The sequence below is a fragment of the Suillus bovinus genome (genome assembly GCF_016758785.1).
Source record: "Suillus bovinus strain UH-Sbo-P2 chromosome Unknown EDB93scaffold_14, whole genome shotgun sequence".
Taxonomy (NCBI): Eukaryota; Fungi; Basidiomycota; class Agaricomycetes; order Boletales; family Suillaceae; genus Suillus; species Suillus bovinus.
In genome coordinates this window covers 455,827-480,623 of record NW_024542070.1, presented here as the reverse complement: position 1 = coordinate 480,623, position 24,797 = coordinate 455,827, and the positions used below count along the sequence as shown (strand labels likewise).

The 24,797-nt window shown below is 48.5% G+C and overlaps 7 protein-coding genes across 7 annotated transcripts; 2 read left to right on the top strand and 5 right to left on the bottom strand.

Annotated features, from left to right (window-relative positions):
• Positions 1 to 111: 111 nt before the first annotated feature.
• On the bottom strand, positions 112 to 3,011 carry EDB93DRAFT_1239619 (docking domain of Afi1 for Arf3 in vesicle trafficking-domain-containing protein; the record flags this gene model as incomplete). Its single annotated transcript, XM_041451660.1, has 12 exons — positions 112 to 285; positions 346 to 468; positions 519 to 677; positions 745 to 1,017; positions 1,084 to 1,384; positions 1,441 to 1,739; positions 1,798 to 1,889; positions 1,945 to 2,049; positions 2,077 to 2,467; positions 2,515 to 2,575; positions 2,630 to 2,845; positions 2,902 to 3,011. The coding sequence occupies 12 exons, from the start codon at positions 3,009 to 3,011 to the stop codon at positions 112 to 114; spliced, it is 2,304 nt and encodes a 767-aa protein (XP_041309824.1).
• Positions 3,012 to 3,155: 144 nt separating this feature from the next.
• EDB93DRAFT_1133632 (uncharacterized protein) lies at positions 3,156 to 4,288 on the bottom strand. The gene is made up of 3 exons (XM_041449048.1): positions 4,000 to 4,288; positions 3,802 to 3,939; positions 3,156 to 3,682 (listed from the first exon to the last, which is right to left on the bottom strand). Exons 1-3 carry the CDS (start codon positions 4,250 to 4,252, stop codon positions 3,606 to 3,608), a joined length of 468 nt encoding a protein of 155 aa, XP_041309823.1. The 5' UTR covers positions 4,253 to 4,288; the 3' UTR covers positions 3,156 to 3,605.
• Positions 4,289 to 4,366: 78 nt separating this feature from the next.
• On the bottom strand, positions 4,367 to 7,068 carry EDB93DRAFT_1133624 (putative halogenase). The gene is made up of 13 exons (XM_041449047.1): positions 6,679 to 7,068; positions 6,511 to 6,626; positions 6,355 to 6,451; positions 6,254 to 6,296; positions 6,153 to 6,199; positions 5,770 to 6,106; positions 5,418 to 5,723; positions 5,217 to 5,370; positions 5,051 to 5,163; positions 4,946 to 4,998; positions 4,825 to 4,895; positions 4,520 to 4,773; positions 4,367 to 4,464 (listed from the first exon to the last, which is right to left on the bottom strand). Exons 1-12 carry the CDS (start codon positions 6,694 to 6,696, stop codon positions 4,548 to 4,550), a joined length of 1,581 nt encoding a protein of 526 aa, XP_041309822.1. The 5' UTR covers positions 6,697 to 7,068; the 3' UTR covers positions 4,367 to 4,464; positions 4,520 to 4,547.
• A 1,124-nt stretch (positions 7,069 to 8,192) lies between these two features.
• Positions 8,193 to 12,981, bottom strand: EDB93DRAFT_1133621 (coatomer WD associated region-domain-containing protein). The gene is made up of 14 exons (XM_041449046.1): positions 12,704 to 12,981; positions 12,537 to 12,650; positions 12,398 to 12,478; positions 12,254 to 12,348; positions 11,330 to 12,196; positions 10,962 to 11,193; positions 10,773 to 10,911; positions 10,478 to 10,718; positions 10,269 to 10,424; positions 10,019 to 10,217; positions 9,440 to 9,969; positions 9,060 to 9,383; positions 8,736 to 9,008; positions 8,193 to 8,680 (listed from the first exon to the last, which is right to left on the bottom strand). Exons 1-14 carry the CDS (start codon positions 12,750 to 12,752, stop codon positions 8,438 to 8,440), a joined length of 3,543 nt encoding a protein of 1,180 aa, XP_041309821.1. The 5' UTR covers positions 12,753 to 12,981; the 3' UTR covers positions 8,193 to 8,437.
• Positions 12,982 to 13,001: 20 nt separating this feature from the next.
• On the top strand, positions 13,002 to 15,194 carry EDB93DRAFT_1133619 (PIN domain-like protein). The gene is made up of 5 exons (XM_041449045.1): positions 13,002 to 13,104; positions 13,156 to 13,218; positions 13,269 to 13,431; positions 13,481 to 14,533; positions 14,586 to 15,194. Exons 1-5 carry the CDS (start codon positions 13,064 to 13,066, stop codon positions 15,063 to 15,065), a joined length of 1,800 nt encoding a protein of 599 aa, XP_041309820.1. The 5' UTR covers positions 13,002 to 13,063; the 3' UTR covers positions 15,066 to 15,194.
• Positions 15,195 to 18,485: 3,291 nt separating this feature from the next.
• On the top strand, positions 18,486 to 21,239 carry EDB93DRAFT_193700 (uncharacterized protein). Its single transcript, XM_041455651.1, has 12 exons — positions 18,486 to 18,683; positions 18,736 to 19,008; positions 19,175 to 19,518; positions 19,566 to 19,685; positions 19,740 to 19,823; positions 19,887 to 19,910; positions 19,963 to 19,983; positions 20,035 to 20,282; positions 20,338 to 20,354; positions 20,414 to 20,558; positions 20,613 to 20,965; positions 21,086 to 21,239. The coding sequence occupies exons 2-11, from the start codon at positions 18,917 to 18,919 to the stop codon at positions 20,925 to 20,927; spliced, it is 1,410 nt and encodes a 469-aa protein (XP_041309819.1). The 5' UTR covers positions 18,486 to 18,683; positions 18,736 to 18,916; the 3' UTR covers positions 20,928 to 20,965; positions 21,086 to 21,239.
• Positions 21,240 to 21,314: 75 nt separating this feature from the next.
• On the bottom strand, positions 21,315 to 22,076 carry EDB93DRAFT_1081607 (LIM domain-containing protein; the record flags this gene model as incomplete). Its single annotated transcript, XM_041445634.1, has 3 exons — positions 21,315 to 21,413; positions 21,476 to 21,838; positions 21,894 to 22,076. The coding sequence occupies 3 exons, from the start codon at positions 22,074 to 22,076 to the stop codon at positions 21,315 to 21,317; spliced, it is 645 nt and encodes a 214-aa protein (XP_041309818.1).
• Positions 22,077 to 24,797: the final 2,721 nt, after the last annotated feature.

The window sequence follows — 24,797 nt, the reverse complement described above, 5'->3', positions numbered from 1 at the left end:
AACACAGGTACTTGTATATTATATTATGTACATGTAACGCAGGCCAATATAAGAACTATTTTTGTAAGTCCGCATAGACGAGAACTTGCAACCGGTGACATTCCTTCGCGCTCACATCCCCCCTAGGCTGACTTCACTACGGTTAGACGGCGTCCGTGATACCAAGTGAGGTGGCGGGGCCAGACCATGGCTCGAATCCTTTCTGCGTGATTCACGAGCATGCGCCTGCCGAACATAGGCATACCTCTGGAAGTGATTTAGAGCTTGCAGAAAAATCACCCCAACCTATGGAACAAAAAAGTGAGTGATTTTACACGGGCATGAAAAGATGAGCAAACCACGCACGGGATTCTGACGCAGCTCGTTGAAAATGTCAACGGTGGCTTCCCGAATAGATTCTTGATGGTGGAATAGGCAAAAACTCAGAGGTTGTAATCCTCCGGCATGTGGTGGCATGTGAGCGAGCAGCTGCACCAGAAATTATAGATCACCCCAGTCCAGAATGTGAGAATGCTCACTTCAACCATTTGTTCGTATGTCCGCAAGTTGTCTGCTATTGAGCGCACGATGAGCTCGACTTCCGCGTCTGGTAAGTTCTTCACCAGCCGCAATCTTAAAAGTTGATGAGATAGGTCGAATCCCTGGATAGCAGCGGTTGCCTGATATTTTTTGAAATCCTGCACAGTACGGAAAATAGATCAAAACCTCCTGAGGCTCATACCCTTTAGGGGAGGAACTACACACCTGGACGCAGTATTGATAGGACTTGCTCCTCCGCCAACCCTCGATCCGACTTGCGTTCGCAGTAAGCTCCTTAAATGCAGCTGCCTCGTCGGGAAATACGATACCGCTGCCTAGGGACCCGTCTGTAAACGGTGTGCTACCATATCCAAGCTTCGTCGACCCCATGACGAGCTCCTCGTACCGCGACGCTAGCCGAACAAAGCGCACGACGTACTCCGTAAATCGCATCCGCACCAGCGTCTCCCCGAAGTGCGATGTGATTGCCGAAATCAGCTAAACACCGAGCAATATTAGTTGCCGACGTGATCGAGGCAATGCGACAACGGCACTAAGACCTACATCCTCAATGAACATGTTGTCCAAGTTGTCTTGCCTCGCTGCAAACTCGCTCTTTTGGTTCCCATCCTTCCCGTCTCGAGTCGCGATACGCTGGATGTCGTCCTCGCTCCCAGTCGAGTTTTCCGCCTTTATTGGACGTGGCATCGTTGGGTTGACAAGCGCAGGCGGTGTCATCGTTGTTGGGAAAGATGTATGTATGTCCTTGTGCACGACAACACGATATGTGCCGATATCCATCAAGAGATCCCAGGATGCACTGGTTTCGAAGATAGGATTAGTTACGCCTGCTATGTATGCCGGCCTGTGAAATAGATATCATTGAACGTTTTCCTCGAGAAAGAGTGGGGAGATGCATACGTTGAAACCCAGTCCTCGCCTCCCGCAAGTCCTGCGTAAGGAAATGACCGCTCAATGAATCCTCGTAGTATCGCACCACATCCAGAGCCCAGGGCACAAGCAGATAAGACGTAATTGGCGACTTGTCCGGCAGGAATATTATGTCCAAGGAAGAGGATGCGTTTGCCAGTAACAAGTGCGTTAAAGAGAATCGTGATTGGGTGCGTGAGAATTCCATTCGTGTGTAGATGTGGGTGTAGTGGTCCCGAGATTGTGATTAGAGGCGAAGAAAACGTTTGTATTAGTTGAATTAGGGAATACTTGAAAAACCACGTATTCAGAACTATATATCAATTGCATTGTCATCAAGAGACGCACCTCTCCGACTTCCTCAGGAAAGGTGGCCAGAGGCAGTTTGATTGGCAAAGTATGTCCTTTGTATGCAATGCTTGTTTGAAAGAAATGGGTATCTTTGGATATCCCCGAGCCGCAAATGTGTGTCGGATGATGTAGGTATTGCGCCACCGCTATAAGCGTGACTCGAGTTCGAGCTTGTATCAGTGCTACGCCGCCCGCGGCTAGTGAGAACACTGTTACTGCTCGCTGAAGCGCCACCGACGCTTCCTGGGCCTGCACCTATTGCAACACCCACTTGACTATCAATTATGACGCTGTCATCATTCACCCATACTGCACTCCCACCAAGGCTGAACGAACTGTCCGACGGAGAGGACTGGTGGGTAGGATTATGATCAGAGGCAGCTGTTGTAGAGCGTGCGCGAGCATTGATGAGAACCCCATCTTCAGATGAATGTGAGCCATTCGAGCCTGTCGTCTTGTGTGCAGCTTTAAGAGGAAACGGGGGTATGTGAGTGAACTTCTCCGCAAATATGTCTTTGCGCTCTGAGGCGCGCATGATCAGCTTTTCACATCGTGTAAGTGCAGGCGCAGCACTGATGTTCATCGAGTTGATCGCATCAAATAGACGCGTAAGACATTCTTGGGATGGGTTTGCAAAATAGTCGTCAAGTGCGAGGAGGAGAACAGGCTGGCACGTGGTGAGTAATCGGTCAAGCGACACGAGGATAGATATACCTTAAATATTTGGATAAATGGATGTCGTGTGCAAATAGCCATCGCTTTCACTACGGCACCTCTGCGATGCGACGCATGTGGATGGAGTGCAGAGAGTCAAAAACTACCTACGCACCTCCGAACCGACTTGTCATGCTTCGTCCGCACCAGGTTGAGGACATATAGCAGTTCCGGGTGGTCGTCCTCTCCGTTTGACTGGTTGTCACTTGATTCCGTCTCCAAAGCAAGAACTGGTGCAATGGTATTGAACGGCGTCTGGTTGAGGAAGAAGATGGTCCAATCTTCGAGGTGCCTTTCTGCTCCATCTGGAAGCATAAGATTTGCAAGCAAACTGATATAAAATAGTTAACCAATACGTCTTTCGGGTCAAGTCAAGTGGAAATTTACCCCTCGTCTGTTCCTAGCGGCTGAGGAAACTGGTATGTGAGCTGGGCACCACTATCAATGTCAAACTCGGCGAGAAGGACGAATGAGCAATGTGGGCCTTTGCCGGCCATGTCTGATTATTATCGCCGGCAAAGCTGATTTGCGGCTGGTTATTGGCTGAGTGGGTATTCTTGCTGTCGGGAGGGTTGGGCGAAGAAGTTCGAATAATTGCTTAAAATTTGCCTTTTTTGGAACGTTGATATGTACATGATGATGTGGCAATGTTGAGAAGAATTATTCGGTAACAGGATATTATGTAATCATGACCCAGTATAGTGGACATCGTGCTATTTCTCCTCTGAGCATAGTCATTCACAATAATATGTGCTTTGCGCGATGCGATGGCAGTAGAAGTTTTCAATCATTGATCAAGCTGAAGCGGCAAGAGCGGCTTGATTATGGATCCAAACAGACTTCACAGCGGGGGTAGTAGTGCTACCAGAACATTGCCGCTGCGAGATATCAAATAGAGCGGTTTTGATCAGCTGAGCCATTAGCAGCACTGCAGGGCTGCATGGATATCATCAGATTAATATATTAGTCCATCAAGTGGAACCCTTCAAAAACAATACAACAAAACAAGTTCGAATTGAGCAGAGCCGTTGACAAGGTACTTAACGTGATGGACACAGGAAGCGCACCATATCAGACGACGAGGTCCCGTCTCAACCGAGGCCCGTCAAGCTGGCGACAGTGTTGTTGATGGCCTCAAACATCTCCGACAAACGCGCGCGTATACGATCTTGAGGGAAAAATAACAATAATTAGTAATCGTAACTAGCAAACGACACAGCCTAGAGTGGGTGATACAAATGGCGTGCATACCAAATGTCGACTTGAAAACGGGATGAGATGACCTGCCTTGATTCTTTTCGTCTTCTAAAAGTTTCTGAATCTCGGCTTGTAGCGTGTCTCGTGCGATTGTGTGTTCGTGCGCAATCCTCGCGCTCGCCCAGGCGTATGCATTCATCGCGGTGAAGAGGACTTTTCTTCTGTGCTCTGTGTTTATGAGGAGATCGCGTCTACTTGAATATATGCGCTCTGAACATCGAGTTTTACCTTCTCGGAAGCTAGAATTCTGCTCCCCTCTCTCGTGGAAGAGTGTTGTGATCGCTGATATGAAGTTGACTGTGGTAGATGTCATTTGAAGGATTTCTTGTAGCGAAGGTTGCTGGTTCTGGCCATTGCTCGACTCTGGTGGTGGACGCTGGACTGGTTCAGGTGTTCGAGGACACTCGATAGATGTGTCTTCAGTATCGGCCGACATGATCTCAATGACTTGGACTGGAGACGAACTGTACGAGACATCCATGGTAGAAGGTCTAGAAAGCGGGTCGACCAATTGTATTTGCCCGTGGCGCGGGAAAGTTTAGATTACCATATAGGTTATTATGATCGCAGGCTGAATATGATCACCGAGTTCAAACTTCGGTGCAAATCAGACCTGGGGTGGCAGCAAAGCGAATAATATGACGACGACACCACGAGTTTCAATCTAGATTGCGACGGTGAGTGGAAAAATAAGTTAAGCTCTGCAAAATCCACGATGAATAACCGACTCATGAAGCATCTAACATAGTAACTCTGTATTATTAGTGACATCCAAGCTACGCAGTCACCAAGCCCAATCTCCCTCGCTCCAAGATAGCTTTGAAACCAAAGTGTTCCTCCACACCGAAGTTCTCCGTGGGGTTATACATCGTATGGATGGGCTTTCGCGCGTTGATCTCCTTCAAAACAACCTTGGCTTCCTCATCAGCATCTCCGAGCAATAAATCCACTTCGCATTCTGTCATTACCGGTCCATCTGGGGATGTTAGAGCAGGATCCAATCTATTGACCTTAGTATCATATGACCCAGTTGAACAGACGAGAAATCCTTGCCTAGCTTTGACTGCAGAATGCATCTCGGGATCGGTGGGCGCAAATAGATGACGACAGAAATTCATAGTTTTCTGTCAATTGCATTGAAAATTTATGGAGGATGATCGGACAACACACATACCTGGAGTTCGTCTTCTGTTAAAGCCTTGCCAACATCAGCTGTTCCTTGTATCACTAAACACGAGTCTCAGAATTTGCAGCGACAAGAGGAAACATCGATTCTTACCCGGCCTGATGAGATCAAAGGCTCTGTCGAAATTGTCCTCGTCCACATCGCTCATCACTGGCATAGACTGATTGCGGATTTGTTTGTAGGTCCCAAGGACCACAAGAAGAAACCTACAACATCCGTCGCGTCAGTTGCTATCGCCCGCACGACCGGATTCACATGCCTCGTATAAGAGGTGGCAATCTTTGAGGTGTGCCAACGTTGGGCATCCTGTTCGCTGCAGAATCCTCGAATGGACGCAGCTATCGTGATGGCAGCCGAAAGTCCTCCCGTGAAGGCCAGATGCACACCAGAGGAGAAGAACGGGTCGATGAACGCTTGATGGTCGTCAATTGCGAGTACTGCAAAACATTAGGAAAAATACCTCCAGAATCTCCCGCCAGGCGGAAATGATTCCCGGCGTAAGAGGGAGCTGAGTAACTAAAGTCGCTCGCAGATTTAACAGCTTCCGGTGTGCCGTCGTTTCGAAGAGTGCCATTTCCAATCAATCTGAGTACTCCAGGAGCTTTGAGTAATTCTTTCTTATAATGAGCCTGAAGATTCGAGCCTGATGTTCCTGAGGCCTCACGAGAAGCCTTCTTCTTACGGTTACTGGTCTCTTGGTCCATCACGATTCCCACAGATGTAGACCCATCATGAAGAGGTATAAACCAAGCCCATCCAGACTCGTCTGCGCGCATTCAGCTCAGCATGACTACTTCGAGTAAATTTCATACCTTCAAGTGCTTCGACCCAGATAGCATTCTGGCGAGTGGTACCCGGCATGTAAGACTCGGTTCCATCCCAGTATCCCCAGCATGCGACGTTGTTGAGGGCCTTATTATAGCGTCTGTTCTTGAGATACTTTGTGGACATGATCCCGCTCCTTCCTGACGCATCGACTAAATAGTTGAAAAAGATTCGGCCCTGTATCCCGGTGCTCGCATTCCTCCAGTCAGCTGAAACAGGTTTTTCTCCCTCAAACTGAATCTCGGAGACTCTTGTGTTGTCGAACACGTTTGCACCACACTTCGAAGCATGACGAAATAACAGATAGTCAAATTCTGATCGAATCTGCAAAACGGTTAGACAGGAAGAATATCTCCGATATATCACGGACCACATTCCAAGACCCATTGTTTGGGTCCAGCGCAATGAAATCTGTATCTGGAACGAAGAACTAATGTTAGTACGACGGCGAACAAGGCGACTGAGACTCACATCCTTCTCGCTTGTACTGGTTCAACTTGACAGCAGCACCAGGCTATAAAAAAGAGACCATAAAATGTACTGTACTTTTGTGCATTGAAGACCATCCGCACCTTAATTGTGAACCCGTGGTTCATGATAGATTCTTCTGCATCGACGAATGCCAAGAATGGGCGGACCGATGGGAGCAAGCTCTCGCCAATATGATATCTAGCACAATCGTGCATCGGTAACTGTGTATGCGGATGTCATATATCAGAAGTGCTGACCGAGGGAAGTTCGCAGCTTCGAGAAGAGTGACATCAAAACCTTCTCGAGCTAAAGCAGCAGCAGTATAACTTCCAGCGGGTCCGCCGCCGACAACAAGTATTTCAGTCGAAGTCGGCTAGCCTGTATTTTAGCTTGTCGTGGCAAAACAATCAAGATCAACCACTTACAAGTATTTGAACGGTCATTTTTACGAAGGGGAATGTATGAAAGGGACATAACGCTATACCTTTATATATGATATATATCCGTTGAAAACTTTGTCTGAATAAACATTAGCGCAACGTGATGAATTCTTCGCGTCCGAAGAGGAAGCTAGATCATCGTCTTCACTAAGAGAAGGTTCAGACACTGCACTGTCTTGCCAGTGGCCACCGTCACGGTAGTAGACTGTTGCCTGGTCCAGTCAACGATAAGATGACCCCCGATTTGAATTAGTATGATCCTGCCATTTCGTGAGGAAGCGATCATGATTCTATCACAGTAATAGCTGATGGACTGAGCCAGGAATGGCTCCCAATCGACCGCCGCTTGTGACTGAGTGTTTTGGTCAACCTGTGATAGAATCCCATTCTACCATCACGTGATGATTTGCAGTCACCGAAATTACGCTCCTCCGCGAAAGTTTCTGGAGACTCTAGGCCATGACGTCATATGACAGGCACCCGACGACGCTGCAGCTCGTTTGCCTCTAGTATACAGGTGTTATATGTAAGTACGTTGACAAGGATTTCTTATAACTTGGCTGTCTGATTCTAGAAAAGTGCCTGTACGAACATTCAGCCTTGCCAACTGGACAGAGATATGCCCCGCGAGGGTCATAGCTACAACCGAGAAATCAACAGAAAAATAAATCGTCTAGTGCGTCGATCGACAAGCATTCCTGAGCATTCCTGGCAAGTGAAAACCTTTGCAGTGGAAGCTCCGGAGTGGCGTATCAAATACCGTCACAATGGCTAATAACACAGGGCGGCAAGTTACAATTGTTATAGTTCAGTCTCCACCGACACAATCCAGGGGTGTATATGATGCTCGGGACAACAGAGTTGATGTGGCACATTGTTCTTATAAGCGAAGTTTATACTAACTCCTTTTGTGCGCAATGCTTCGTCCCCCCGATCATTCTCGTCATCAGCCTTGCAGACAGATTAATCCAACGGGGCATCCTGTCTGACCTTCTTTACGCCGAGTGCATCGAGTTCCATCAGGCTACTTATTTCCCCCGGTCATTATCTCCGATCGTTATCTCCCAACAACCTCGCCTCACGCAGCGGGGCGTTTGATCTGACCCTGATGAAACCTCTAGCCATCTTTCCTACATTGGAACTGGTGGAGCAAGGCCGTGCAGTATTCTGGACCCAGTTGGTACGCTTCCGCACAACACTTGATGAATTTTTCTGGCTTGTAAGATCGCAGCCTTGGTGCGTTTGATCAGACCAGTCTTCTTGCATCAGCTAACTGACCATGCAATGGGATGACATAGTTTCACGCATCCGCATACTTCCTGCCGTTTCTCCGTTTATCCTACCCCCCCCTGTTCTCCGACCTGCAGAAGGCGGCAGAAGAAGGTCCTATCATCATTGTCAATGCGAGTCAGTACAGCTGGGACGCCTTAATTATCCTAAGTGATCAAGATCTTGTCCACGTTCCAATTGATATCACAATGCATATATAACTGACTTTTGGCTCTGAGAACAGAAGGCCCACGTGCACGGGTTCTTGTTAATTCTCGCATTTACCTACCTATCAACCAAATAGCGCTAGATGATACTTTAATTTGGAAGGATCATGCGTAAATCCGTGCTGGTGTGCATTTATGGCACCCCAGCATTCTAGCTGTTATGTTGGAACAATTATCAGAACAAAAAAGTATGCAAATATTCGATTATTCCTAATCGACAGTATTGTCCATCCACATCTAGCAAAATTCTACCGTGGTGCAGGCAGCCCACTCGCACTTGCCCCAATCTCAGTTAGCTCTATCAACGGGTCCAACTTGCCTTTGAACTCAGGCAGGAACGCCGCATCGGTATATGGGCAGCGCACAGATGGCGAGCCTTTGTAGATGGGGGTGTATGTAGCTGCGCAGATTTCAAACTCTGTGAATTCATCGTATGAGACCTCGACTGTGTTCCGGGGATTGCGGTCCCCTGCTGCGATGCGCTGACGAGCCTTTACATACGAGTTAGCGAAAGGCAACGAACAAGCTGAAAGAATTGGAACATACCTGTGCAACGATTTTGGGATCGGGATTAAGGTCAAGAAGGCGACGTGCCAGTTTGGCAGCGGTTGCATGGTTGTTAGCTTTAGCGAACACACCAATAGCACTCCGTAGTGCAATCTGCATGTGCTGTGACTGTAACTGACAGTGCGTGAAATATGCGGCGAGTTCAAGGCTCCGGCGAACATTGTCAGGTTCGTCCTGTGCGATACGTCGCCGCTCAAGCTCAATGGAGACGCCGATGAGATACTCTCGGGCAGTCGTCACAGTGTCTCGCCACTGGTAGTATAATCACTTAGTGTTCATATCCAGTGGACTGATAACACTTACTTCTTTGGCCTCATTATCTGATGAGACAACTATAAGCAGCAATGCTAGCAACACCGACCGGAACGTTGCCTGAGCCTCTGACAATTTGTTTCCGGAAACAAAGCGATATCCCTCCGACAGTTCTGTGCGGATCGAAGAAAGTGTACGAGCAGTAACAGGCAGCACCCGTCCAGGTGAGGTCTCCTCAGGGTTCCTCCGAATGTGCAATTGCAACGGCGGCAACGAAGCAATCGGGGACACGTATACGTGTGAGGAACGGTAGATAGACAAGAACAATGGCTTCAAGAGCTCAAAGTTCACAACGCCCAGCTGCCGGTTGAGAAGCTAGTCATAGAACAATTGAATGTCTATTCGAAACTGGGAAGTAACATGTAGCTCACCTGCATGGCTGTGTCGAATGATCCAGCTGCAACATGTTCAGCTGCGAAGGGTGAGTTCCGAACCCAAAGCTCGTTCTCGCTCACACCAGGTGCAGCGCCGGCGCCAAGGTCCTCCTCTTCGATGGCATCCTCAAATTCTTCATCTACATCTTTTTCTTCATCATCTTCCGCTTCTGCGTCAAGCTCCCATCCATCTTCCTCTACATCTGGTTCCTCATCCTTCGCCCAGTCATCCAGAGCAGTAGAGGCGCCTGCACCTGAGTCTAAGCCATTGCCATTGATGTGCGGTATATCACTATCCCCGTCAAGATGGCCGTTGGCAAGCGCACGGTCAAAGAAGGATTCTCCCATGGAAATAGATGGCCAATTAAGGTTGGATGTAGGAGTGACAACAGACGGAGTTTGGAGGGTACACTTTCCAAATACAGGGATGTCGTCCACGTCAGCCTCGGTAAGACCAGCCACCTCAAGGATTTCAGCTGCTTCTTCTTCCAAACCATTCGTCTTTGCTGTAAGATATGCCAGGGGGTCTGGGACGAAGTGTAAAATCTTGAAACCGGACTAAGGGAGTGTACTTACGAAGCCCAACGTCCCGCAACACAGTAATACGTCCAAGAACATCGCCCGCATAAAGCGCATTGTGGAAGCGTGACATGGGGTCGCCTCGTGCGTCTGCGATTTTCTGCATTTTGGAAAGCTTTTCTGTACTGCCTGTGGCGAGATACAAAAACGACAGACGGTCGAAGTTCTTAGTTTGCTGGTAGGCTTTTTCAACGATCTGAGATGCAATGAGTTTAGCGTTGAATAACACGCAAGGAAAGAAGCGAACCTTATGGTTGCCCTGCTTCAGGGCCTGTTGTGCTAGACGCTCCCAGCACTCAGGTCGGTCGATCGCTCTTGCAGTCTCGAGTGCAACGTCCAAGTTTCCACACTCGATTGCAAGGTCAAATCTGGTGTTCTTATCTTGCACAAAGTGAAGTGCAATCTATACATTGTATGAACTCTCCATACTTCAAGGACCTGCATTAGAAAACAAACCTCCGGGAAGCCCTTTTGCTGAAGATAGGCAATGATGCTCTGCCCAAGCAGCGTCGACGTACGGATGATATGGAGCATCTCGTCGTAGTTATTGCGCAGGAGCGCGAGTTTGAAGCGGTACTCAGTCGGGTCAAACGTGATAGTGCGTGGGCGTGCAGATCGGTCCAGGCAATGCGCGGTTTTACCCTTGACACGGGTAAGGTAGACGGGATTATCGAGTGTGCAGATAACGCCATGGTCGCTGAAAAGGCGAATAGATCAGCTGTATGTAAGCTAGCGGAAGGAAGCTCAGTACCCTTGAGGCAAGCAGTACTTGATATGATTGAGCGTGGAATAGATAAAAACGCCTGTGTCATCCCAAGCCCCGGACTTGATCCGTATCGTCTCATGGATAAGGCTGTTTTGCGAGAAATTTTTGTTGGCGATAGTAATTGCTATTCATGACTTTGAACTCAGTCTGAAGAACTGCGTAGGATGGACTCACTGTGTTTGCTCATCAGCGCGACCAGTGACCCATCTGCGTTCCAAACGACATATTTAACAGGTGGGCTGTTCAATTCTGCGATCGTTTTCTGCTGCTGGATATCATACAGCACAACAGTTGTTATTGAACTGAGAATTAGGCAAGCTGTACCACCGTAGAAAATTTCATTAGTCTGGACCGGGGGTTTGATGGTTTTCACGACTGAATTTGACAAGTCGCGAACTTCAATAAGCTGCAAAGATCGTTAGAGTAATATTCTCAACTGCAAGATTAGAGTGACTACCTGGGAAGTTTTGTTGAGTACTGTAAACCGATTTCTTGCAACAAAGATCGCGCTGTGAGCCGAGCCGCGCTTTCCATCTGCAGACTGAGTCTTTAACCTCGCCATTGGACTGCGTCGGTAATGAAGAGAGCTCAAATAACCCGTTATCCGAGGAGATGGTGACCACGACAGCACGTTCGGCAGGGTTGTAGCTCACGGTACGTGGAGGAACATACGGGCTTCCGAACTTCCTTACGCTCAGCATGCCGATGTCGGAACCGGAGTTGAAGTCGTAAGTGCGTACATACTTGTCACGGACGTAGTAAAGCATATCGCCGTGCACGGTAAAGGCGGGTCGTTCGCGCTCAAGCTTGAACACAATTAGACCTCCGTCATGTCCTGCTGCAAACAAGTTGAGGTTTGGGTGTGCAGCCAATATCCAGAACCTGTCGTTCTCCCGCCTGAATGTCTGGATTGCCGTCCGCTTGGCCAGATCCCAAACTCGGACAGTTTTGTCCTCTGCGCAAGACACGATTAACTCGTGCTTAGGGTGGAATATCGCACTTGACACGCTGTTGAAGTGACCTCTGCATGAGTCAACCTCCCATGCCCGAGTCTCGCTCATTCGCCAAATCTTGATCGTTCGATCATCAGCTGCAGACACGATCAACGGTAGCGTAGGATGGAATGAAGCCCAGTTTACACCACGATCGTGACCTTCTAGCACGTATTTGACCGTAGAGAACGTGTCGAACGTCTCAAAGTTGTTAGGGCCGTTGTTTGGCGTGTTCTTGCGCAGGCCGGAGATGTCCCAAACTCGTACGGTTTGGTCCATCGACGTTGAGACGATGAGATCGTCTTTTGGGTGGAATTGTGCGGACATGACATAATGAGAGTGCCCTGTCAAAATTGCAACACAATGCCGCGAGGTGCTATTCCATATCCGAATAGTCTGATCGTCGGATGCCGACAACTGCATATTCAGACAACTTTCAGCAAAGTATCCCATGGAAAGTAAAATATGACTTACGATCCATGGCATTTCGTGGTGGAACTGAACAGTTCGGACATAGTCGAGGTGACCGTGAAGAGTAAATAAACACCTTCTGCTCTGAGGTTTCAGGTCTTACCATGCTCATGAGTGTGATGTTTAGGAAATAGAAACTGCACTCACCCCATACTTTGATCTTGTAGTCATCACCTCCGGTAACCAGTAGTGCTCGACTCGGATGAATTGCGACACCTCGTACAGGTCCTAACAGTCAATTAAATGAGAAAGATATTGCAGTCATTGCAATTTGAATGAGCTTTACCTTCGTGTTCTTCGAATCGATCCACTAATACGCCCATTCGGTAATTCCAGAGCTGAACACTTCCATTGTGAAGTGCGGCAGCAAGCAGTGGTTGAGTCGGGTGAAAAGCAAGCCCTGTGACACGCAGCTGCGTCATGAACTCGTGACAAGCTGGGAAACGAACATACCTTTAACGCGATTGCTCTTGGACTCGAACTTTGTGAGCATCACCGACATCTTGAGCGTGAACTCCTTTCAGTCGCGTCAATACCGAGTACGATTTCCTGTCTAATAACTAGGCTGTAGATGATTATATCGGTAAGTCAAGGAACCCGGTTATTCACAAAGAAAGGCTGTCGTCGTCGATCTTGCAACTTACTTGCAAGGCGCTGTTGTGAGCCACGACATCGCGGTGGCGGAGTTTATAAAAAGCCAAGAAAGGAAATTGATAATCCTACGGTCTTAAGTACTTGTTTCCAATATTCACAGGAGGTTGCCTTCGGCTAATATTCAGTTTTCGACGTTGAGCGACAAAGGTTGCAGTGCGCATGGGAGTTCTGGGTCTGACTCCATTTTTGCAGAAAACCTGGTGAGCTCCGATCCAGCCTTCTATGCTCACATCTGATTTTACCTCCGTCAGCCCGGAAGTTATTAGAAAACTTCCAGACCGCCTCAGATCTCTCTGCGGTAAGACCATTGTCATGTAAGCTCTTTGCCTGACTAATTCCTCCAACTCATCTTCTACCAAATCAGTGATGGCACCCTTATAACTCAGCGCCTTCACTTTGCGCCGATGCCTCATCCTCATAGACACATCCTCGGGTGGCATCGTATAATCACGGAACTCAAAGAGTGCAATGTGCATGCAATTTGCGTATTTGATGGTAGAGGCCGCAGCATTGCCAAAGCTCGAGAGGTCAGTCGCTACAATAGCCCGTGATACTTTAGATGGACATCATTCCTAGGTAGAACGACGCAGGGAGATACGGAGACTAGATGCAGCTCGTTCATCCATTGAGGTGGAGAGACTGAGCAGATTTCGGAAATTGATGCGATTACTACCGCAGTATCGTTCAATGGAACCGCCAGACCGTCGGCGTGTCACAGACGCGTTACAACGCGTAGCAGTGTCTCCAAGGACCACTCCTACGTACTTCCAGCCTTCTTTGTCACCATCAGATATTCTTCAGAATGATGTGAACTCAGTTACTGCTGCTACGACTCGCTCCCATACTCGCTCTTCTGGTTCTTCTGAACTTGAGCAAATTTGCAATACTTTATCATCGCATTCGGAGGAAGATACCCTTTGGGCAATCCATGATTATGCTAACATGTCGGATGAAGACATGAAAGATATTCTCCTCGCTCGCACAGGTCAATCAGTTGCCGTCATTCCGCCTAGTGATCCCAAGTCGTGGCTGAATCATCTAGATAATTCGACGTTGGATCTTGGTGCTTCCCTTGTTGAAGGGATATCCAACCTTCGAGTGCAAGACCTCCCTTTTGGCCCAAACATCATGCAAGGCGAACCTCGAGAAGCTGATTTACAAACCTCTCGGGACGTGGTTTTCGCTGCTATCGCCGATTCCGTACTTCCAGCAGAGGATGTGATTTCTGCGCTCTCCTCCCTATATCAAGAATATCGCGACTGTGTCGCACAGGTTACCTCACTACCCTCAACGGTGGAGGTTCCAGAGTCGCCAGATGAGACTCGCGCCGAGTACATCATGTCCAAGTCCCAACTTCAAATGACGATAGAGGAGGGTCAAGTATGGGATACACTTGCAGACGCTCCTGAAACTGTCCTCGCAACACTAGCTGAGAAGAGTAGTGTTCTTTCCGAGTCCTACGCCCGCCGATCAAATCCTCCCACCACCCAGACTTACGAGGAGAGCAAGGAGATACTGCAGGCCATGGGTGTGCCGTGCATCGAATCAGAGGGACCATTTGAAGCAGAAGCTCTTGCATCCTCACTTGTCATCCATGGCATAGCCGATTATGTTGCAAGCGAAGATACAGTACATCTTCTTTAGCATCCTATATATGGACCTTCACTCATTCTTCACCTAGGACGTCCTAGTCTACGAGGCTCCCCTCATTCGAAATATCGCCAATAGAAACGATCCACTTATCCTCGTTTATGGCTCTCACGTTCGTACCGCCCTCCAACTCTCCAGATCCGCATATATCGACTTCCTCTTGCTCCTTGGCACGGACTTCTCGCAACGGATTAAGAACGTTGGCCCTCAGCGCGCCCTCAAGTTCATCCGTGAACATGGCAGTATCGAGCGTGTAATCGCACAAGAACCCAAGTACCCACCGCGGCTCTCTGAAAAGTTGTACCTAGAACAAGTAGGCATCGCTCGGCTTGCGTTTGCAACATTGCCTCCTATTCCGGACCCTGAAACACTGAAACAACACGATGTAAACCACGCAAAGATTGCAGCTATTGTACAAAAGTATAGATTACAGAGAGTGATACCTGATCAGTGGAATTATGCTACTGCGTTGGAGGGCAATTATTTCGCTGACAATCCCAGGACAAGGTAGTTGCCAGTTGACACGCGCACTTCGTTATTCATTGGACGCAAATGTCTGAGGTCTGATCATTATATAATCGCTATTACCGATTTACGTGCCTGCCAGTAGCGTAGTCAGCCAATTTCACTGTTCGTTCGTCGTTCACTAGCATACACTAGCACTGCTGCGTTGACACATACAAGATAGTTGATGGGATACCACGACATGCGATATCCATCGTACAGCCTATGATTTCGGCTCTCGCGATGATGATACGCCCAGTAATTTGCGGCTTCCGCTGCCGCAACCCAAGTCCGTACTCTTCAATCATGTTTTCGTCGGCCACATCCCAATCTACCTCCAGCACTTACATCTCATCTATATCTTTCAACTGTCTATGTTTTCTGAGAAATGTAGATGAGTGACCGTCCGGCAGGCCCCCACAACGATCGTGACCTTCCACGGTTGCAGGTCCAACCTGGTGTCACCCTTTGTACCACAATCACCACGTCATTAAACACGTACTGTGTCAATCCCGCCAGCTGCTCGTGACCCATGTTTTTTTTGCCCCTTCGATGATGCATTGGAAGATAGTCGCTGCCTTACTCATTATGCTCCGTCTCGTGTACAATCTTCCACTCACGTCACTGATTCATCTCAAGCCCCTCAGCACGACGTTCGTACCTGGGCCAACCCCAGCAGCCCCATAGGACCCGATATTTTGTACACTATGTACAACGATGCGTTACCTCTCGCCCGCCTGTGAAGGGCTATATGCACGGGAACGAATCGCTCCTCATGGGCACTTGCTTACTACAGTATTTGCTGACCACAGGCTTTTCTCGATTTCGACGCTTGTACCAGTGTTGAAATGGATTCTAGACTTTTGGTCTACGGTGTAGGACGTTTATTGTGCAAACTCCCCGCCATTCTAATTCGAGACCATCTATCAGTGGTGGGTCAAGTACGTACCTGATACAGCATCTATATCACTCAAATGTAACGCACAAGTCAAATTCACGAAAAATTTGCCTCCCGCCAATTTGAGCGCTGTCGTAAGTGAAATATCTCATACCATTAAAACCCTCAGATATATAGCCTGTCATGCCGTCTTCAGGGCGTCCCTAGCCAATTTATGGGAAATACTGTGGTGACTGCCAAGTGATCTTAACCAGACCGTCCCCGCCAATATGTGCGTTCCTGCAGGGCGACACTAGTGATTGCTCTCAGTTTGTCTGCTGTCTTTCTGTCAAGTTTCAAAGCTCATTCTCCATGCATATATCTTACATCGTGACAAATGACATTACCAGTGACAGCTGGAATACTTCTGATGGCGCTGAGGAACGATCCTGCATGTTATAGGTTCTTCGCTAATCGATATATTGAATGATATGATCGGAGAGCTGCGCAATACAGCATGAAGGGGTAGGCTCCGAGCTGGCGCGTGAATATCTGTTTCGGACCGGCCAAATACTTTGCGATCCTCGCCTATCTATCCTCGTCTGCCTTGCGATAAGCATAAACCTGACTTTATATGTAAACTGAACACATAAATTGATATAATACATACTTGGGCGCGCGCGAATTGAATCCATCAGCCCTGGATTGCACAACAGGCCATTTCACTCCAAGAAGGACCAAGGTCCCCCCGGACATCACATGGATCTAGCAAGTTACAAATACCAGCTGTAGTTATTTTCCTCCAACAAAGAAAGCTAAGGCACTGTAGTGATGGAAGCTCTCCTACCATCCTGTAGCCCTGAACTGGGGGCTCAAATCTAGACGCGCTGGACTCTCAAGCTGAGCAAGATTTCGTTTGTTCCATATTTCGTGGCTTATGTAGTATACAACTTCTTAGGATTCATGATCACATCATACAACTTCAAAATCATGGTTGGTTGTCTCTCTTTGCGTCTTCTCTGCAGATGTCACTGATGGTCTACGCCATTTAATTGTTGCTGTATCGTTTGGCATCGACCTGGCGAGCCGGAACAGATGTTTTCCTAATATTTGACCTCGTCAAATGGCAGCCCTGATGTAATAAAGACCACGTACCCCTGAGAGACGGATTGGTTATTGGGCTGGCTCTGATTTTTCTTTGCCCGTTCCTTGTCCTCTTGGATTCTGCGGGCGGTACTGAGAGATACAGCCCTCGCATCAGGAGGGCCCCTGGAACTGAACCTGGGAAATTTGTCACTATCGTACTTGGCACTAGAGTTAAAAACAAATACCTGGAATTCTCAGAGGGCTCATACTCAGTATCATCTCCTGGGGCAAATTCTTCCTCATCTGAATCTTCCTCGATCGATTCATCGTGAAGTTCCGGAACGTTCTCATCGTGTTTCCTGTATCGTCATGAGGTATCTATCATGTTCAGTACAAGCGCACTTGCCAGGAGGGGGCGTCTTCTACACGTTTGGCCATCTTAGCGTACAGTTGTGCGAGGCGAAAGAAATCAAAGGCCGAGTAGTGGACAGGAAAGCGTGGGCATTCTAAGGAACGTGTATATCAGCTGGGTAAAGCTAAATTTGCGTCAGTACATAGTAAGTAATGGCTTGGCCATGAGGATGAGCGCTAAATCTTGATAACGCAAGCGCCGTTTCCCATAGCACCCTGTTTACTAATTGAGTCTGATGGACGCTTGCGGGTGGACGGTGAGTGCCAAGCTGTATTGATTATCACACTGATCGTTTGGCCTGTTAGATGGCGGTCTTCATGAAAAATATCAGGAGTACCGCTTATCTGGGCGCCAGTCGGAACGGTCGCCTCGTGAATCATACCGTAGGCGTCATTTAGAAGTGGAATGCCGAAGAAGATAGGCCCAACTGGTACTAGCCTAGATCTATCTATGGCCCTGCCCCTTGTACATTGGTTCTGGTGGTAGAAAATAGCTTGGAATTTAGACCGGTGAGGGGACAACAACTTGTCATTGAAATGAGGACACTGACTACCTTCACGTTTTTGTTTGCCCTTGGCTGGCTGCATACGCATGGCACGCTAATAACAGCATGCCAGCAGGCGCGTCCAATGAGCTTCTGTGGCAGTTGATGCCTCCGAAGGGTGCGGAAGAGACGCGATAGGCATGTTCAACTTTTGAGTCAGGTATACTAACAAAGTCATAGCGGCCATCCCGTATTAATTGTCATAGCCTGCCAGTGGATGATATTGTTGGTGATGGTGCTGTAAAGCAACGTTATAGCGCTGCTTTGGTTATGGATGTGATCCGTGTTTTTCTACTGGCAGCGCTTGCCAGTGGTATTGTCAATGCCAATGCATCCTAATACTGGAAGGACGATACGAGTCAATTTTGAAGTTGGTTTTGAGCCACGTCGTCACGGTGTGTATTGTTGCTGCGGCCTTGCCTTGCCATTGCAGCACCCTGAAAAGTTAACACGCAGAAACTGGCGAGTTCAACATGTTCGAATCGTGGTCCCATGCTGCCGCCGCGGCTATCAACTAGTATCGCCTAATGATACACTATGTGGCACCAGCGTCAGTAGTCTGATAGATTCATTGAATACGATACTGGCTCTCGAGAGTGGAGATCACACTTACCCGACTACGAGCTATCATAACACATCCAGAGACTGACGACTCGCGACTTGAAGACCGTCATATAGTCAAAATTCAGAAACAAGCGCGGATATGGTATTAATTTAAAGTTTCCGAGTCACCGTGACACTGAGCGGCAGTCACTCAGGCTAGAGTCCACAGCAGTTGCCACCCGGCAGTGATATAATGGTCAATCGATTACTCCGGCGAGCCACAGTCCGGCCGTGCATACTACTAATAGTACTCCGTCTTGAAGAACATTCTGCCCCGTTTGTCATTGCCCAAGTTCAAGTCACTAGTAGCCGTATTCAGTGCCACTGGCAATTGGCATGACTTCAACTTCAACACACCACAACGATATGGCATCTTCACTCAGGCCTACGACTTCGACAACCACCAGGCGGTATGAGAAGTTTCCCTGGTAAGTTCTTGCAAACCAACCTGCATGGAGTTCATTAGTTCATTCTCCACCGAGGGTGGATACATACCACACTACGACTGCACCTGGCTTGCGACTTCGTACCAGGTGAACTCACTTACCAGCGACTGGCTGGTTGGACTTGAACTGACCTTGACCAACGTCCCAGTACCAAATCCAACTGGCTCTCCTTCATCCATCCAGAAGGGCAACTGTATTTTCATATGAAACGTGACCGTTTCTCGGTCGTCACAGAGGAAAATGTATCAAATATTGAGACAGACAATTTGGTGTCCAGCTACCTGGCAATAATCGAAAAAAGAATCCTCGAATGCGGAATCACATTGCCACAAACATGCGAACTCTTCGTCGAGCTTCGGTTTGATGAACCCCCACGAACGTCCACATGTGCATATTATTTCGTGGATCATCATAGCCACTGTCTCTTCTGGCTCGAGCCCACGTCATCAGAACTACTCGACATGGGTATGTTAGTGTCTGACTCACACTTGGGTGCGTGATTAGTTTCTTTACAACCATAGTTGGTTAAGTTTCAACAGATACTGCATTGGAAAGACTCTACTGGGTACATGTCGAGTTTTTCCCGATGCACGTCTGCACACAGATGACGCCACTCATTTTGGACAACTTGATCAGTGTCATCTGTCACGGCATGACAGGTATGTCATGCTCCTCTTTACGCATAATTTCCCTATGACATGACACGCGTTAAGATCGTATGACGTCGCGGACCTCCACATTCCCATATACTGAGGAAAAGTGTGACCAACTTCTGCGGGCATTATCCTTACGACGAGGTATGGAGACAACTGTTGCAATAATATTTCTTGACCTCAACACTATGCAAGGCGAACCCTTAGATGGCTATACACTATGTTTTGTCGGTAGGAAGCATGATTTCCACATATTATGCCAAGCTGACACGTCCTAACTTAGCTCGTCTTTGGGGTGCGATCAGTCAGTTGTGAAAATATTGCAATTTCTTCATAAGTGCTGAACATTTGAAAGATAATCAACGATTCATGACATACTATGGTCAAGAAAATGCTCAACTGGACAGATTGCATCCACCGATGCCAGAAGACATAGTTGATCACACCGGGATGCGTGCACTGGCGAACCTGACGTTGTGGGGAATCCCTAACCACCACTACTCCAAGCTTCATGACCTGTTTGTTCATGACAAGGTGTATATTGATCACTGGCAGGCTTTCATCACTGCATGCATCTCGGAATGGAGAGGATTACTTGTGTGGGTGCGTCGTTTGTCTCATGTAATATGTTAGCTTCAATAGCTGAGCTGGCGTCCAGGCATTTTCGGTTCTTATGTCAGTCTAATCTCCTCAGGGTTTGGTTGATTTTGAGTTTGATTTTAATGATCATCTAGTGCCAGCATTCTCATTTCAATGCTACCACGTGCGTCCTTGTCATCTGCTATGGCACCAATTCTTGCGGCATCTTCAAGCATCTTGTCGGGATCAATCCTGCTCTTGAGACACCATGGTTTCGAAGATACAACCGCCTCGTTTGCTGTTCGCACTTTCTTCTATCTTCGATCGACACAACTTGACTCATCATCATTCCAGGCGAACTTTCTCCGCTCAGCAAAATCGTCTGATTGGGGTTTCCTGCCCTTATCTATTGTATACAGCATGCCAAAAGCGATGTACTTATGGAGCATGGGACTTATGGTTGCTCAATTAGTATTCTGGGCTTCCCGCGTGATTGGTGTCCTTTGGGCATCAGGTGGCGCTGGCTTTCTAGCACTAATGGGTTATTCCATCCTCTATTCCACATCTTTGGAGGATGATGACCCCGATTCCATGGTCACTATGCTGCGCAGCCATTGGCAAACATTCCAAAGCGGTTCTGGGGAAGTCACCGAAACTTCGACGGTATAAATCCAATATCAGTCGTCTTTTCCATAAATCTTCCAATGGTATGGTATGCGTTTGCAAGGCTGTACTTCTGGCATGCTTATACTTCTCTTAGGTGTGTTCTATTGTGGGGTTTGTTGTTCGGATAGTGCACCTCTAAACGTCTAAACGTCTATAGCCAGTAGGTCGACAAATAACCCACACTAAGGGAGTCAAAGAACAACTTATGTACCATATCACGCAACTTTCCGAGTTTGTATCCCGGTCGCTAAGTATTTGAAGCAATCTCAATATAAGTAGAATATATGTAGACAGACCAAAGTTGCAAAGAGGCTTGCACATCCAGGTATTACTCACGAGCAAGAAACCGAAAACTACACATAGCAAGAAATAAATTATTTAAACCACAACTCATACCTCATTTCGCAATATCAAACTAAAGCACGGCTCGCAAAATGGCTTATTTTCGCGCAAGAAGAATGACGGATCGTCGAACGGTTTTTTGCAGCCCTGACAGCGCAACCCGGCATGAGCTCAGCGTCTACTAGATGGAATCAAGAGACATCACATACCTCGCACACAAAACACTCCCAACACCATTTGCCTCCTAAAGCCTCAACAGCGCGCATTCCGTCCCTGATTGACTTCTTGCAGTGCTTGCATTTGGGCATACGCAAACGGACGTGACACGCCTCGCAGTATGGGTGACCCTTGTACACCGTGAAACCCACATCGTCGTCAAGATCGAACTCGCCATCACCCGTGACCGTCAATCCGCCACTCCCAGAAGACGGCGGGAGGAACGGGTCCCCACACTCCGCACAAAAGAAATGTTGCTCGTGATAAGTCCGCTTTCCCAGCGCCTCATCATCAAGTGTGATAAACCGTTCGTCAATAATCGCCGTTTTGCAGTGATAGCAACGAGGTGCAAAGTTCTGCGTAACATTGAGTCAATTTGTTACATAGTAAAGGAGTGTCGGAAGAACAAACCTCATGGTAATCAAGATGACAATACGGTTTTCCCTCGTGATCGAAGCTCGAGACATGCTCAAGGAGCTCATTGCAGGCAGAGCAACGAAAACATCCTGGGTGCCACCGCTGTCCCATGGCACTGACAATACGTCCAATAATTGGACCAGCACATCCTGCGCATGATAGACCGTTCCCACGCATACCCTTTAGCACTCCTGATAATTTGCCTCCATTCTGTACATTGAACACATTATTCTGTCCACCTGCACCTTTTGATCCATTTTCGCCTGGAGGTGGCGGGAGACGTTTTGGCTCATGGGATGGCGCTGGCGTGCTCCACGAGTTATGTTGCCTGGAAGAAAAACTGGGAACGGATACAGATATCTGGGGTGTGGAGGGTGATGATACAGATGTTTGTCGTATGGACGGTGAGGTCGCAGAAATTTGTGGAGAAGAAGGTGATGATCCTGATACCATCACACGAGGTGGAGATGAGCCTGACACCGCAATACACGGTGGTGTTGATGCGTTAACAGCTATACGCGGTGGCGTTGATGCGTTAACAGCTGCACGCGGCGGCGTTGAACTAGCAACAACTACCCTCGGCGGCGTAGCACGCGAACCCGCTACTCTCGGTGGTGTAGCGCTCGAAACAGAAATCCTTGGCGGTGACTCCTGCGTCTTGCTCGATAGTACCATGCCACCACCTTTATCACAATCCTGATCAAAATCAACATGCCCGCCGGGAAGAGAGATGACCGGCACGCCCACATCTGCGCGTCTGTCCTCATTATCTCCACGCTCCGCCACAGCTCTGGACGCAGGCGTGCGATTCCACCTCGGCGCCACCTCACCTACAAAACCCATCTCCAGTACGGAGAACTGATTAGAAGAGCGCTTCGCGAAACGAATGGGCGAGGGTGAACGCTCATCCCCGTCATCCTCATTGCAATAACTATGGTCCTGATCCTTATTTGCAGGGCCTTTAGAGACAGATCGCCCCCTCATGCGTGCCCCAGGATCTGAAGGGGAAGGTGAGCGGGACACACTAGGTGAAGGTAGACCCACACGCTCGCGGAGCGGCGAAACAGGCGGCTCGTCATCGAGGTCGTATGTAGACACGTATGCACGCTGCTTTTGGCGCTGACGCTCCATGATGTGTGAATTTAATGTGGTCGAATGAGATGAGCTCGTAGGGAACGAAGATGGGAATGAGGTGGGCGGGAACGCATTTCGCGCGTTCGAGTTGCTAAGGTAGGCTAGTTTCGGTGGAGAGGACGAAGAGGGTATCGTTGGCGACGCATACGTATTGGAAGATTTTTGTGGTGAACTGGAACGCGAGTTTTGATCTTGTGGGCCAAATGGGCCTTTTCCGCCGCTCGCTTTTCGTGGAGAGGAGAACACGGGCGCGCTCCCTGCCTCGGCCCGTGCAGGGGGCGTCGGTAGGGGTGATCTTGATGGTGATGTAGGGCGTGAAAACCCAGACGGAGGGAGCACGGAACTCTTGAGCGGAGATGCAGGACGTGCGAAAGCAGATCGTGCAGGCGAGCTGTTCATGTTATTATCACACGCAGAGGCATTAAACCCAGGTGAAAAGGGTCGGGTTCCAGCAGGCGATAACGGTGCGCGGGGAAGCGGCGGGATGTTCCGTGGCCACTGATTGCGCGTAGGCGAAGGTTCACGTATTAGAGATTGTTCACGTGTAGGCGACGCTCTTCGGCGTTCCTGCTCACGCACCAAGCTTCGACTCCTGCCTGATACCCGCCTCTCCATTGGGGCGGATGCAAAAGGATGCTTTTGGATTCCCTCAATCACAGATTTGCCACGCTGCAATGATGGGCGTTTGGACAGGTTTTCAAGTTCTTCTTCCTTTGCAGATGGCACACGCTGCAGAAGCGGGTGGCTACCGAGGTCGAAGCTCGGCGAAGATGAGCGCGAACTTTGTATTGAACTCTGCATCGAGGGATGTCTGTTTAGATCGCTTTGCGTGTTGTACGAGGGTGACTGAGGAGAAGTGGATAGTCCAAGTGCGGCCATACGCAGTGTGAGCGATTGTGGTTCATTGTCCTGGATATGGTTGGGTGACTGAGGTGGGGGAGTCGGAAGAGTTGCCGAGCGAGTCGGGCGCGTCCGAGTCCATTGCCTTTCCTGAGTATGGGGTTGGGGTTGAGATGATTGAGAAGGATAAGGGCGCCGAGGAAGGTCGCGAATGCCGTATTGCGGGGACACACTTCCCGGTTCTACTACACTACGTATGTCACGAGCTTCGTCCCTCTCGTTATACCTACCGAAGTGACGACTATAGTTTTCCCTTGTGTCACTATATCCTCTTCCCGCCTGGCGTCCATCGATTTTCTCATCATATTCATCACCCACATCGCTTGTATTCGACTCGTCATCAGTGGTCGCAGGCATCCGTGTATGGAATAAACGCATCGTCGAAGACGATGAATAGGAGGAATCTGTGACCGTGGATGAGATAGAGGGTGCATTGCTTGTCGTACGTGCCCTCTGTAAGACAGAGCTTGCTGGAACAATCAGAACAATCAGGTACATGCGGCGATCAACATAAATCATCAGTACCTGGTGCTGGCGGTGACCTTTGACTACTAGAGTTAGGCGGAGGACGAGATGACATGACTGTTGGAGAACGAGAGGCATCTGGTATAGGCGGACCACGTGAACTCCCTTTTAGATGTGAGATTGATGAACGGTCAGAGTACTGAAACGATGAATAAATACCTAGTTCTGGAGGCCGTCTCAAACTGGTTGGAACTGGTTGGCCCTGTGAGGAACCTGGGATGGCTGAAGGGGAACGCGAGCTTCCTGAGAATATCATTTAAATTGAATATCGCACTTGTTTTAATTGCTATTACCTGCAAGAGGGGGCAAGCGTGAATTACCTAGCTCAGGCGGACTACG